Here is a 15,522-nt window from a genome sequence, read left to right as displayed (position 1 = left end):
AATAGATTAGGAGCACACATCCTGACGTCCTCTCCTGGGACAGATAGTGCATCTTACCAATCGCACAAGGGAGCTAACGTTATGTGTCCATGTGCACCATGCATTTTTTTTTTTTGTCATTGGCGTTAGGTGGTCTTTAGGTAGTTAACTGTTGCTTTGCAGCAGCTTGCAGATGTAGTGCATCAGGCAATGGTATTTTAGCAGTTGATTTGCTAACTGTCACTTTTCTAAACACTGGTGCAGCAAAATCCTTTCTGCTGATACTCTGTGCCTCTTTCACCTCCTCATACAAAAGCTGCTACTACAGCAGCCAGCTCACAGCCAGGTGCTACAGCGCCATCTGCAGGCCTAACACTTTCTTTACATTCAATAGACAACACTACTGAACAATGTAATACCTAGGGATCAGTGTACATACATTCCACACCACAGGTACGCTTTCATGCACTTTTATTTTGTGTAACAAAAATCAGATCAGTGGCTCAGATATCATTGGTCGAGTGCGTTTTGAAAGTGAACATCTGATTGGTTGTTACATTGCACAGGATGTAGTGCTGTGACATCTGAGGTCAGGGGGTCAAGCTCCAGCCCTCAGATGATACTTTTCTCCACTTAGTGATAGACGACGATATGAAAATGACTTCCTCAAATCACTTATACCTGTTCTTTCTCTTCTACCTGCTTCTCACTCTGGTGGGAAGCTTTATGGTTACCGAAGAAAAGAAGAAACTTTCTAGCCTATGTCCGGAACTCCTCCTGTTCGAGTCTGTGGCATTTTTAGAAGGCATGACCTTTCAGCTGGAGTGCCAGTGCAAGAGCAAAGAAACCAAATCTGTAGTCTGGTTCTACAAGAAGACAGTGAAGACCGATGTCACCCTCACCCAGATATATGAAGAATATGCTGAAGCCAACGTGGATACCACCAGTGAATTAGCGATAGACTCAAAGGTTGCTGTCCAAGGATCTGACCTTCTCATCTACAAGGCTGAAGAACAGGACTCGGGACTCTATGCGTGTGGCAGTGGCAATGGGGAGTTCTTTTATGGCTATGATGTGGACATTCAGGACACCGAAAACTTATATGTAGCATTCCAACAGCAACATGGTCGCCCGCAGCAAGATCTGGTCACTGCATCCTTTACGGCCTTCACTATCTTTTGGGAATGGAGTAAGTGTGACCGATGTGATGTGACAGGAGAGCAAAGAAGATTGGGCCTGTGTTATGTCCGAAGCGAGCACCTTTATTGGAGATTCCTCCTTACTGACAGAGAAATAGCCCCCTGTGGATCAGACGCTGTCCCAGAGACAATCCAGGAGGAGCTCTCTGATCGGAGGCCTGAAATCTTCATCAGAAGCTGTGAGACACCATGTTATGTGAAGAAAACCGGCTTTTTTGGCAAGTTTCAGAACATGTGGCGCTCGCTGGTTAAACTTATAAACTACCTTCCGTTCATCAACAAGGTTCCAATAAATACGGTCAAGCACCCCTTAGGCAGTAGACTGACGCTTCAATGTCCAGGAGCTAAGCCTGGAGATGCGGTGGCGTGGGACAAAGGCAAAAAAGGGCTTTATAGATCCGAATATCTTATTGGCCAGAAAAGGGCAGAGAGGGTCTTTATCGATCATGGAAATCACCTGAACTTTCGTTTTGTCACTTTCAGTGACAAGGACACCTATTACTGTTGGGTGGAAGGAAAACTCAAATGTGGTATCAAACTGCAGATTGAGACAGACCCCTCAATAAAGAGGAAGATTACCGACCCAGACTCCATCAAAGCCATTGCGACTATTGGGATTAGCTTTGTCTTCTTTTTCCTTATCTTCATAATCGTCCACTGTGTGAAATGCCAGCGCCCTGAATGTTTACCGTGTATCTTCCAAGATGTAGAGATGTAACGGAGTCCAGCTGCCACTGAGAACCAGATGTGGTGGAGATACAGAGAGTCCACTGAGGAGCACAATGAAGACCAGGACATGGACCAATGAGAAGAAATGTACAAAGCAGGCTCAGGTGGGTATTAATAGGCTTCTGGGAAGTGGAACCATATAAAGCAAAGAATGTTGTTATGTGTTCTAGATGAAATGTTCTAAATGCAGCTGTAATGTATTTGTACCAAGTAGGGATTGGGTATGTGTAGGTTTCATAGATACCAGACCAAAAGCCTTTATTTAAATCTAATTTTCCACTTTCAGTGCTAGGTACTTATTTCTCAAGATAGGTACATAGAAATTGGAGATAAAGAGAAATAGCTCCACAAGCAACCAATGAGAGTCCTTATTTCATGCAGCATCTGCAAGCCGATAGGTTCTTCTGGAGACAGCTGTTCCAGTTAGGTTTTCTTGTACCGGACTTGATAAATTATCATTATGTGAGGATTTTTATTGAGGTGATGATGAAAGCAGAAGAGATTGCTCTGGAGGAAGACTCTTATTGTTGATGTGGCCTAAGAGGTGGTGGGGGATAACCCGGGAACGGTCCCAAGGCTCATATTGACCTTGATTAGAGGTCCGGGGCCCCTGGCCATCGTGTGAACCAATCGTGTGTTTTCAAACATTTTCTTTCAGCTCTAGGACATGGCGGACAGGTGAGCGGTTAGGGAGGGACCCCTGTGGGAGGGATGCCTGCACGGGGCGGTCCTGCTAGCGACGCAATCTTGCGATGGCGTCCAACTGAAGCCTCCACCTGAATGCTAATGGCTGCTAGATGTGGTATGGCAGGTAAAGGGTGTATGACAGTGCATCCTGATTGGCTGACGAGCACCTGCTGACCAATTTCAAATGTAGCTGGATCCATGTACTGCTGTGTTCTATTGCTTGTGTGTGTTGTATTGACCTTGATTGGTCAGTAGATGCGGTGAGTGGCACACAAAGGGTGTTGGTGGTGGTCCATCCCAGTGTGATAAAGCTGCAGATCTGCAAATCCTTCAATAGGAGTTGAAGTTGGCCGGAACATATTTTATGGACGTTTATAAGGAACTTTTGGAACTGTTTCTGTACATGCAAATTTAATCAGAGTGGTTTTATCATATATATAATCTTCTGAACAGTGAGCGCCACCTCTTGGAAAATGATCTAAATGGTGTAAGAGGAGGCGAACTGGTGTATGAGTTTTATGTCTGTTTAATCCAATGTGAAGCTGAGAGCGCTGACCTCTTGTGGATAGATTAATACTGAGGGTACCTCTGGCTACCTAATACCTAGGGGCACCTGTAGCTACCTATGACAGGCAAGGGAAGTAAGGGGGAAGTGACAGCTGGGACAACCAGCACACTTGCGGTGCAGTTTGGGAGGGGGTTTGTAGGTTCATGGAGGGCGGAATCTAAAGTGCCAGGACATCTGTGCCTATAGGCTCCTGTGATGTAAATCCGGGCGTGCTGACCATGTAGGGGGGCACAGTAATAGCCAATGGATTGTCCCGTGTCCCCCTATATGGTCAGTGTACTCCTCCATTTTGCATGCACTTGTGTTGATAAATTTGCCCTATTGTCTTGTGCCTGTCTGAGAATAAAAGCCAGTATTTAATTATTGTTGTCATAAGCAGCAAACACATACCTGTGTGTGCTAGATGGCTGTGGATGCAGCGACACTGTCAGCGGGTATTGTGGCATGTGCTTCTCTGCCTGCCATGTGCTTCTCTCGGGGCCGGATTTTCCATAAGGCACTGAAGGCACATGCCTACAGGCGCCTCATGATGGAAAAGGCAGCTCACTGTCCTCCCCTAGTGCCTTCCTCCCGCCTTCTCTATACAGAGTCCCAAGCAGAGCGTAAATGGCAGGTTACTCACCCGAGTCCCAAGCAGAGCGTAAATGGCAGGTTACTCACCCGGCTCTCTGCATTCCCCTGACAAGATCTCCCTTCAGACGGGGGAATCTCTAGCTACCTAATACTTGGGGGCACCCCAAGCTACTTAAAGTATACTCAAGGTGACGTGACATGATGAGATAGACATGGATATGTACAGTGCCTAACACACAAATAACTAGGCTGTGTTCCTTTTTTTCTTTCTCTGCCTGAAAGAGTTAAATATCAGGTATGTAAGTGGCTGACTCAGTCCTGACTCAGACAGGAAGTGACTACAGTGTGACCCTCACTGATAAGAAATTCCAACTATAAAACACTTTCTTAGCAGAAAATGGCTTCTGAGAGCAGGAAAGAGATAAAAAGGGTCAAAGGTTCATAGATTTTAGCTCTGGCATACTTCAATGAATGTGTCATTGAGCAAAAACAATAAAACAGTTAAAACTTATAAAGTAGAGTTAAACATAAAATAAAACCGTGGCGTATCTTAAAAAGTCATTTTTAGGAGAAGGAAGATAGATACATTCGTTTATTTCATTAGTTTATTTTCGCCTCGGGTGTTGTTTAATAGAGGGTACTCCTTGTTACTTAATACTAAGGGGCACCGGCTACCTACGCCGGGCAGGGGGGAGGTAAAGCTGGGCCAGCCAGCACACTTGCAGTGTGGTTCAGCACAGGGTTTGTGGGTTCATGGAGGGTGGAGCCTGGGGTGCCAGAACATCTGTGCCTATAGGCTCCTGTAAGATAAAATCCAGGCCTGGCTTCTCTGCCTGCCATGGGCTTCTGTGCCGCCTCCCTCCAGCTTTAGAGAACATGCCAGAACATTCTCTAGCTCTTGTTGTCCTATCAAATATCCCCAGTCACTAACAGCCTGAGCTTTCCGATCACACCTTTCCTTCTCACAGAGCATGTCCCAGTGATTTCTGGCCATCTATGAAAAATACATCTTCAATCTCATGCTGGCATGTTCCCAGTTATATGCACTAGTGTGAGGGAGGGGAGGTTTCAGCTTGAAGGAGGAGTCTGCTGGCATTAAAGCTGAGAAGCAGCAAACAAGTCAGCAGGTAAGTATTCTGGTGCCAGCATTCATCACAGATTTTGGGAAGGCACCAGATACAGAATTGTCTTATGCTTGCTTTGACTACCCACGATCGACACCGCACCAGCAACTCACTACCCACAAACCATTAGAATCAATGGGCACCCGACCCTGTGCAGGCCTCTCGTTTGTAGTACTGGTCTTATTTACTGTATTTTTCACTCCATGTGACCATAAAATGCACCTAGGTTTGGAGGAGGAAAACATAAGCCTGGTTTGCCCTCAAGGTGCAGGGGTTATCCCCACAGGGCCCCTGCAGAGTAGCATCAGCACAAAAACCGTGCTGAAAAAAGTTACCGCCTAGGCTTATATGCGAGACAGTGTTGCAGAACGGATAGCGGAGCAGGTTTTGTTACTGGCAGAGGAGTGTAAGGATCGTGCACTAGGGATCCTGCTCTTGCCAGCTGGCTCCCTGCTGTGTCTGTGCCCCCATCCCCTGCAACATGGTGTGCAGCGTGCGCTGCTTAAAGGGGCACTATGGTGAAAAATTGTACAAATTTAAAATATGTGCAAACAAACAAATAAGAAGTATGTTTTTTTCCAGAGTAAAATGAGCCATAAATTACTTTTCTCCTATGTTACTGTCAATTACAGTAGGTGGTAGAAATCTGACAGAAGCAACAGGTTTTGGGCTAGTCCATCTCTTCACGGGGATTCTCCGGGATTTATTTATTTTCAAAAAGCCCTTGGTGAATGGCAGTTGCTCTGTCCAACTGCCAAAAAACTGTCTAGCAAGCAGGGTGGCTAGCCAGCATCATTGTATAAATCCTTTTTAAGGAATATCTTTATACAGAATAAAAGCCTTGCACAGAATCCCCTATGAAGAGATGGACTAGTCCAAAACCTGTCACTTCTGTCAGATTTCTACAACCTACTGTTAGTGACAGCAACATAGAAGAAACGTAATTTATGGCTCATTTTACTCTGGAAAAAAAATTACTTCTTATTTGTATATGTTTGCATGGATTTTAAATTTGGGATTTTTTTTTTGCCATATTGCCCCTTTAAGACTACCTGTGTCCCTGGCTCATGGAGCAGTGCATGCAAGCAATGTGTCAGGGGTGATCAAGGATTCTTCCTGTCCATCATTGTGTCTCATATCTATGACGCCATCTAGTGGCATCTTGAAACACAGCTGTATTATCCTTGGGGAACATCTGACTATGGGGAGAGGGGATGATCTGTACCGGAGGAGGCACATGTGTGAAGGGGGCTACACTGGGGAGGGGGCTTATACGCGAGTCAATCACTTTTTCCTGGTTTCTGAGGGAGCAGTTACATAGTTACATAGTTACATAGTTACTTTGGTTGAAAAAAGACATACGTCCATCGAGTTCAACCAGTACAAAGTACAACTCCAGCCTGCTCCCTCACATATCCGTGTTGATCCAGAGGAAGGCGAAAAAACCCTTACAAGGTAAAAATTCCTTCCCGACTCCAGATGGCAATCAGATAAAATCCCTGGATCAACATCATTGGCATTACCTAGTAATTGTAGCCATGGATGTCATTCAACGCAAGGAAAGCATCTAAGCCCCCTTTAAATGCAGGTATAGAGTTTGCCATAACGACTTCCTGTGGCAATGCATTCCACATCTTAATCACTCTTACTGTAAAGAACCCTTTCCTAAATAAATGGCTAAAACGTTTTTCCTCCATGCGCAGATCATGTCCTCTAGTCCTTTGAGAAGGCCTAGGGACAAAAAGCTCATCCGCCAAGCTATTATATTGCCCTCTGATGTATTTATACATGTTAATTAGATCTCCTCTAAGGCGTCTTTTCTCTAGACTAAATAAACCCAGTTTATCTAACCTTTCTTGGTAAGTGAGACCTTCCATCCCACGTATCAATTTTGTTGCTCGTCTCTGCACCTGCTCTAGAACTGCAATATCTTTTTTGTAATGTGGTGCCCAGAACTGAATTCCATATTCCAGATGTGGCCTTACTAGAGAGTTAAACAGGGGCAATATTATGCTAGCATCTCGAGTTTTTATTTCCCTTTTAATGCATCCCAAAATTTTGTTAGCTTTAGCTGCAGCGGCTTGGCATTGAGTACGATTATTTAACTTGTTGTCGATGAGTACTCCTAAGTCCTTCTCCAAGTTTGATGTCCCCAACTGTATCCCATTTATTTTGTATGGTGTTAGACCATTGGTACGACCAAAATGCATGACTTTACATTTGTCAACATTGAATTTCATCTGCCATGTATGTGCCCATATAGCCATCCTATCCAGATCCTGTTGCAATATAACACTATCTTCCTTAGAGTTGATGATTCTGCACAATTTTGTATCATCTGCAAAAATAGCAACATTGCTCACTACTGTATCCACTAGGTCATTAATAAATAAATTGAAGAGCACTGGACCCAGTACAGACCCCTGTGGGACCCCACTGCTAACAGTCTCCCATTTTGAGTATGATCCATTGACCACAACTCTTTGTTTTCTGTCCATTAGCCAGTTCCCTATCCAAGCACACAGACTCTTCCCCAGTCCTTGCATCCTCATCTTTTGCACCAGACTTTTGTGGGGAACAGTGTCGAAGGCCTTAGCAAAGTCTAAGTATATCACATCTACAGCATTCCCAATATCCATATTAGCATTCACTACCTCATAAAAGCTGAGCATGTTAGTCAAACAGGACCTGTCTTTAGTAAACCCATGTTGATGCTGAGAAATAAGATTATTTTCTACTATGAAGTCATGTATAGTATCTCTTAGTAACCCCTCAAATAGTTTGCATACAACTGATGTTAAGCTTACAGGTCTATAATTTCCTGGATCTGATTTTTTGCCCTTCTTAAATAATGGGAAAACGTGGGCTGTACGCCAATCCACTGGGACTCTGCCAGTTGCAAGAGAGTCACAAAAGATAAGATAAAGGGGTTTATCTATAACTGAACTTAATTCCCTTAGGACCCGAGGATGCATGCCATCCGGGCCAGGTGCCTTGTCTATTTTTAATTTATTTAGTCTTGCCTTTACTTCTTCCTGCGTTAAGTATTTAATATTACAGTTAGAAGATTGAGACTCTTCCGCCTCTGTAATTTGCAACAGTGCTGTTTCCTTTGTAAAGACAGAAGCAAAGAAAGCATTTAATAACTCTGCCTTACCTTGGTCATCCACCATTGAGTTTCCACCTTCATCCTTTAGGAGTCCTATACAGTCAACCTTTCTTTTTTTAGAGTTGATGTACTTGTAAAACTTTTTTGGGTTAGATTTGATATCCCTAGCGATTTGATTTTCAGCTTCGATCTTTGCTAGCCTAATTTCTTTTTTACAATTTTTATTGCACTCCTTGTAATTGCTGAGTGCAGCCTCGGACCCCTCCTGTTTTAGGACCTTATAGGCATTCTTTTTCCTCTTCATTTTATCTCTAACCTTTCTATTCATCCATAGAGGCCTTTTTTTATTCCTAGACATTTTGTTTCCATATGGGATATACATACTACAATATTGATTGAGAATACGTTTAAAAGCTTGCCATTTCCCTTCAGTGTCCTCCCCTTGTAGTACATTATCCCAGTTCACCAAACTTAGTGCCTGCCTAATTTGATTGAACTTTGCTTTTCTAAAATTCATAGTTTTAGTGGTCCCGCTGCCCCGTGGCCTATCAGTCACCAGATCAAACGTTATCATGTTGTGATCACTATTTCCCAAATGTTCTTGAACCTGCACATTTGATACATTATCTGGTCTATTCGAAATGATCAGATCCAGTAACGCATTCCCCCTAGTTGGTTCCGTTACCATTTGAGTCAAGTAATTGTCCTGTAGTGCTGCCAGAAATCTGCTGCTTTTACCAGAATGGGTAGCCTCAATACCCCAGTCAATGTCTGGAAAGTTGAAGTCGCCCATAACTATGACCTCATTTTTACTTGCCGCTTTTTCAATTTGCTGTAGTAATTGCAGTTCTGCAGCTTCATTAATATGAGGTGGTCTGTAGCATACCCCAATAAGCAATTGGCAACTTTTATTTCCACCATGAATATTTACCCAAACGGACTCCACATCTTCGCAATCTTCCTCCATCTCATCGTTGAGGACAGCTGTAAAAGAATTCTTAACAAAGAGACAAACCCCTCCACCTTTTTTCCCTGTTCTATCCCTCCTGAACACATTGTATCCTTTTAAATTGGCTATCCAGTCATGACTTTCATCCATCCATGTCTCGGTTATTCCCACAATGTCATAGCCTTTGTCATTCAGAATGAACTCTAGTTCATCTATTTTATTTGCAAGGCTCCGAGCATTGGTTATCATGCACTTTATATTTTTACCACCACATTTACCAATTTTGTTTACCTGAAATGGGCTACTTGAAGTTTTACCAACCTCCTTAATCTTTACACTGTCCCCACCCCCCTCTCCACCCCCCATAATGTTAGGCTCCCACTGTCTTTTTACCTTATCTTGTCTATATGTTGAGACTTTATCCTCCCGCCTCCCCCCAGATCCTAGTTTAAAATCTCCTCCAACCGTTTAGCCATCTTCTCCCCCAATGCAGCTGCACCCTCCCCATTAAGGTGCAGCCCGTCCCTGCTGTAGAACCTGTAGCCGACTGCAAAGTCTGCCCAGTTCTCCAGGAACCCAAACCCTTCCTTCCTACACCAATTTCTCAGCCACTTATTTAACTCCCTAAGCTCCCTCTGTCTCTCAGATGTAGCACGTGGCACTGGCAGTATTTCAGAGAACACCACCTTGGAGGTCCTTGCTTTAAGTTTATCTCCAGTGGGTACCTTGGCTTATACGCAAGTTATATGTGCGTATATACGGTATGTTGTGCTGCCCTTGTCTTGTGTGCCCATTATATTATTAGATAGCAGGAAGCAGTCCTTCCTATCTGACATTTCTCCATTACACCCTTTCACAGGATCAGCTTTCATCCTCTGCTTATGACGGGAAGCCTGATGCGTCGGAGGCGGAAGTGTTATTCTTACAGCCTCATCTGCAGCATGACATCTGGATGCAGCAAAACTTCTGTATATAGTTTTTGTTCTGGTGTTTCCAGAAATTTAAAAATAAAAAATTACAAAAAAACAACATTTGGTTTGTGTTCATTGTATTATTATTATTATTATTATTATTATTTAGTATTTATATAGCGCCAACATATTACGCAGCGCTGTACAATGTATATATATATATCTTGTCACTAACTGTCCCTCAAAGGAGCTCACAATCTAATCCCTACCATTGCCATATGTCTATATTATGTAGTGTAAGTATTGTAGTCTAGGGCCAATTTTAGGGGGAGCCAATTAACTTATCTGTATGTTTTTGGAATGTGGGAGGAAACTGGAGTGCCCGGAGGAAACCCACGCAGACACGGAGAGAACATACAAACTCTTTGCAGATAGTGCCCTGGCTGGGATTCGAACCAGGGACCCAGCGCTGCAAGGCGAGAGAGCTAACCACTACGCCACCGTGCTGAGGTTCTCTTTGTACGATAAATGCTGGCGACACTTCTTAGTGGTGCGAACGCTCTACGAATTAGTGGTGAAACTGGAAGGGGGTCAAGGGAGACATCTGTCCTTGAGTGCGTTATTATAACAGCCGCCAGTGGCAGCACAGCCATATTTTTTTTCTTCAATCCCCTTCCCCCCAGCTGGAGGGAACCCTGAAGGCGGCGGGGGGGGGGGGGGGTTCGGGAAGGGAGAACCTATAAAGCACCCTCAAGATCACTGTCCGCCTTCTTTTTCATCCAGTCCCCCCATAAGATTGCCCACAGCAGTTTTCAAATGCTCTATTTACCATCTCAAAGTTGGGAGGCATGCAATGATGAGAGAGCCATTTTCTTTTTTTATACGGACCCTGCAGGCAGGAAGCTGCTCTGCATCATGCTGTGTACATTTGCCAGATTCCGCCCTCTAATGGCTCTATAATTGCTGCCACCTGAAGCATGGGGGGGGGGGGGGGGAGGGGGGGCTTATCCATTTTGTTAAGTAGGCTTAATTGCCCCATTGCTAAGTTCATGTACATTTGGCTCCACCCACGACCACAACCACATTCAGTTGCTGCAGGGGTGCCCTGGGGGAGCAAAAACTGTCCTCGTCCCCAGGCGCTGCAAACCCTAGCTATGCCTCTGACAATTGAGGACCAGGCTCCCATGTGACATCATTCCTGCACCACTCCGTCCCCCTCCCTCACCAAGCAACAAGACATCTGATAGCATCGGCCCTGCAGTGTCACCCAAGGGCCCATTCGCCCTCAAATTAAAGCTGACAGTCTGCAGTTAAAGCGGATCCAAACCAAACATTTTTTTAATTCAAATTATTTAGTTGCACCGCTCTGACACATACAAAGATAAATAAACACTCCTTCATGCCTATGAGCATTTCAGTGCATGCTTTTCACCCTTCTCTTTTCCTAACTAGAGTTATACAGGTGGCAGCCATTACTTCTGAGCTTAGTAGGAGGTTTTAGATCATGGGTGTGTCTGTCATCAGCTACCCTCCCTCACAGGGGCGTCTATGTGAAATCTCACACAAGCTGAGACCACCTACCCTGTGACATCATCAGGAGCAGCCTTTGTTTTGTTTTTTATCTCCTCCACTAGTCTGCCGGATTCTGTCCCGGCAATATGAAAGGAAGGGAGGGGTTTCTCCAATAAGTGTAAAATATTTTATATTTGTCATCATGCAGCTGAAAAAGGCTGCTATTTATTATTTTTATTTTTTATGAAATTTTCTACGCGGACAGATCGACAGGATTGATTGGTCAGCATTTGCGTTTCGATTTCACAGCAGATTCGATCACAGTGATCGAATCTGCTGTCTATCGGCAGGAAATTGAGTAAGTGTATGAGCACCTTAAAGCGGAATATAACCCTGCATTTCAACTTTGCTCTAAAACATTATTTACAGTATATTATATGCAACCAGCATTTTTTTTTTTTTACTAGACCAGCATTGGAAGGGTTACACAGGGCTTTAAAGTTCCTGGAGAGAACTGCAGACGCATCCGAAGCTGACATAGATACATTTATGTAAACAAAATGTATCTAAGTGTTGAATGTGACTCACTCTCTCTGACTGAGAAGGAGCTGGAGGACAGCCAAAGAGTGTGTAACATTTATCACTTGTTACATTCTATTTAGTTAAAATGTATCTATCTGAACTTCTGCATATCTCTCCACCGAACTTTAAACCTCTGTGTTTAACCCTTCCAATGCTGGTCTAGTAAAAAAAAATGCTGGTTGCATATAATATGCTGTAAGTAATGTTTTAGAGCAAAGTTGAAATGCAGGATTATATTCCGCTTTAAGCAATGGCTTTAGCAGCCTAAATGAGTGTAGGAATGGCCAGCCGGGTGGATAACTAGTTTCCTGGCATGACCGGTGCACAAGTACACTTACACATGATCACTGAATACCTCTCTGAATAAATATCATTAATAAAAAAAAAAATAATAAATAAATAAAAGTACACATTTCCTTTTAGAGGAAAAATGGTCAACGTTTCAGTTTATTAATAAAAATAGCTAAGTCATGGAATTAAAAACACATGAACAGACATTTCATTCCAGGACTGTCGAATATTATTTATATCTATCTAAATATATTATTTTAAAAGCATATTTACACATTTTTTTTTTTTTTTTCCTTATAGCAAATTGCATTTCGTTAAAAAAAAGAAAATGCAGCCAAACAGGACAGGAAATAAAGCTTGATGGATTGTATATAACTTAACAAAAGGAGCTCTCCAGGGTAAAAATACACAAAAAAAATTTGGTTCATTCTATAAATGTAAAAATAAACTCCATTTCATGATAAAATAATGCTGTGCAAACACAGCAAATAAAAAAAGAAAAAAAATATTAAAAAAACAAATAAACACATATTCAAAAACTTTTTTTCAGAGTTTAGAAGGAATAAAAATAGTTACATTGATTCCGAATACAAAAGCTTCTTAACAACATGGTTTTAAAAACTTTAGAAAAACTCTGACATGATATATTCCCTTCAAACCACCCCCCCCCCCTCCTTTTTTGGGTTCTTTCTCCTTTAGCACCTTGTGATATATTGGCAGTATTATACGACGGCTGCAGGCATATTAGATGGGCATCTGGACCTCATTGTAGACATCTTGGCCCTCTTCCTCTTCCAGGTTGACAGAAGCATCATCTGAGTCCAGCTGGGAAATAGTAAGATAGGGAATGGTCAGGATTCTATCATGCTACATCAGGTTCTCTTTGGGCAACATTAGCTTTAATAATTAGGACAACTGCCGTACATTACAGACAAGATACAGATAAAGCTTTCATGATGTTGAAGCACAATAAAGGTCACCCTTAATGATCACAGATTGGGCTGTCAGGGTGAGAGTTTGGGGAACAAGCACTGTACAGACATGCTGTTCGGCTATAGCTAAGCAGCATGTACTGTTCAGAGGAGAGGAGGGACAACCGGTGTCGCACGAGCAAGTCAAATCTGGTAATGCAGGTAAAAGTGAGCACAACGGGCTGGTTTGTCATTTAGCAATCCACCATGATGGATAGATTGTGAGGTAGCTGTGCACACGCTAGAGTCTGTGCCAAGAGGGTGCCAAACGATCATCTTGGCCAAGGATTATCCAGAGTGTGTTCAAGGCTTTACAGCTGGGGTCAGGAACCCTTGTGGCTGAGAGAGCCATAAACGCCACATATTTTAAAATGTATTTCCGTGAGAGCCATACAATATGTTTCAAACTGGGACAGTGCGCATGCGCAGCAGAGGGCTCGTGTCCCTGTTGCCATGGTGATGTGTATACAGTTGATCCGCTGGGCAGCGGAAGTGTCAAATAAGTCTTCAGCTTCTCTTGGGTTTCAGCAACATCAGCAATTCCCCGAGAACCAGACAGGAGAAATACCAACTAACAGCTTGTACAATTAGCTAACTGACTTGGGGGTTGGTTTACTTTGTAAGACGAGATCCTTGCACTTTAGCACAATAGGCTGCTTGTCAAGCGACAGGCAGCCTACTGAGTCAATCAATGTGCAGGGATCTCATCCTACAAAGTCACTGGACCTGACAGGATCCAGGGTGGGACAATTGGAGCGGCCGTTCGTTTTGGGGGGAGCGCCAGTAAGTTAGTAGTGCATGCCACATCTGGCTCCCGAGTCATAGGTTCCCTACCCCTGCAGGTATGTTCACAGGCACGGCCAGATTTCCGCAAAGCCAAGAAGGTAAAGCTTCATATTTGGTGGGAACATAAAAAGAGGGGATGAAAATGCAACAGAAATGCTGCAGATGGAACACACGGACATAGAATGATGGAGTAGGCACAAAAAAATTAAAAAAAAAGTTGGTCTGAGGGGTGTATAAAGCCACATATGGGGTGATAGCAGCCTGATGTCAGAAATGGTCAATTAGTCTCCAAATCAGGACTCACTCGGGGATAAGTGATCACCTTACCGCCTTTCATTACTCAGAAATATCATGTGAAAATTATCGAGCTGCGAGTGAGGAGCGTAATGACCTAATTGCGATTATGCAAAATTTCACGTAATTAGTGAAATTACGATTATGGCCGTAATAAAAATTGCATGAATTTCACGAAATTACGTGAAATTTTGCATTAATGGGTAATCTCGTAATTACAATCATTTTTCATAATTCCGATCGATTCTCAAAACTGTCTTCCAGTCCAGAGCCTCCTGATACATTTAAAGCGACAACACGTGCAGGTACCTTTGTATTATCAGATATTGCAAGGCCCAAAACCAAGTGTCTCAGCATGACTGCTAAGTGCCCCTTGACAAAGAGCACCTGTTTTAGAAGTGGCTGCAGATAGAGCCTCCTGATACATTTAAAGTGACAGCATGTGAAGGGGCTTTCTGAGTTTAGTCCTTACCTAGATGTGCATAATTACTATTAGAAACAAAATTACGTCCATTTTCGTAACTAAAATAACTTTCTATAGAAAACACAAATTTGCGCCGAAACGCGAAATTACGAAACTGAAATTTTGGCAAAATTCGCGTCCGTAATTAAGGAAACACGAAATTGAAAATTTCAGCTCAACACTACAAGCTGCTGTCCTGCTAGATTTACACCAATCATTCTAAAGCCTTTTACACACTTTCAATTATAATTGGCCAATCACTGACCAATTTTACCATGTAGTATGAGGGTTTATATACACAATCTGCTCATCATATTCAATATCTATTGTCCCTCGTACTGCTTGGAGGTGGTAAATCTTGGAGGTGGCCAATCATAATTTAAAGTGTGTAACGAGCTTAAAGAGACTCTGAAGCAAGAATAAATCTCGCTTCAGAGCTCATAGTTAGCAGGGGCACGTGTGCCCCTGCTAAACCGCCGCTATAGCGGCGCTAAACGGGGGTCCCTTCACCCTCAAACCCCCCATTGGTCGCAGACTTGGTCGCTCCTGGAGGCAGGGCTAACGGCTGCAGCCCTGCCTCCAGTCGCGTCTGTCAGTCGCGCATCGCCGCCTCTCTCCCGCCCCTCTCAGTGAAGGAAGACAGAGGGGCAGGGGAGAGGCGGAGGTACGCGTTGACAGACGCACGTGGGGCAGGGCTGCGGCGGTTAGCCCTGCCCCAATGCGGAAGCGCTCCCCCGCTGCACGGAGGGGGATTTGGGGGTGAAGGGACCCCCGTTAAGCCGCGGGATAGCGGCG

General features: G+C 43.6%; 2 protein-coding genes across 3 annotated transcripts in view; one reads left to right on the top strand and one right to left on the bottom strand.

Annotated features, from left to right (window-relative positions):
• The first annotated feature begins 235 nt into the window (after window positions 1–235).
• FAM187A (family with sequence similarity 187 member A) lies at window positions 236–9,946 on the top strand. The gene is made up of 2 exons (XM_068262378.1): window positions 236–2,011; window positions 9,777–9,946. Exon 1 carries the CDS (start codon window positions 631–633, stop codon window positions 1,894–1,896), a length of 1,266 nt encoding a protein of 421 aa, XP_068118479.1. The 5' UTR covers window positions 236–630; the 3' UTR covers window positions 1,897–2,011; window positions 9,777–9,946.
• A 2,504-nt stretch (window positions 9,947–12,450) lies between these two features.
• The window catches only part of SLC4A1 (solute carrier family 4 member 1 (Diego blood group)), a 184,421-nt gene continuing 181,349 nt past the window's right edge, over window positions 12,451–15,522 (bottom strand). Inside the window, exon 20 of one of the 2 annotated variants that reach the window (XM_068263166.1) lies at window positions 12,451–13,038. In XM_068263166.1, coding sequence (XP_068119267.1) covers window positions 12,958–13,038 — 81 coding nt within the window. In that variant the 3' untranslated portion in view covers window positions 12,451–12,957. The remainder of the gene's footprint in view (window positions 13,039–15,522) is intronic. The other variant, XM_068263167.1, reaches the window with a different exon arrangement.

Source organism: Hyperolius riggenbachi, chromosome 12 (genome assembly GCF_040937935.1).
Source record: "Hyperolius riggenbachi isolate aHypRig1 chromosome 12, aHypRig1.pri, whole genome shotgun sequence".
Lineage (NCBI taxonomy): Eukaryota > Metazoa > Chordata > Amphibia > Anura > Hyperoliidae > Hyperolius > Hyperolius riggenbachi.
This window is presented reverse-complemented; position numbering and strand designations above follow the sequence as displayed.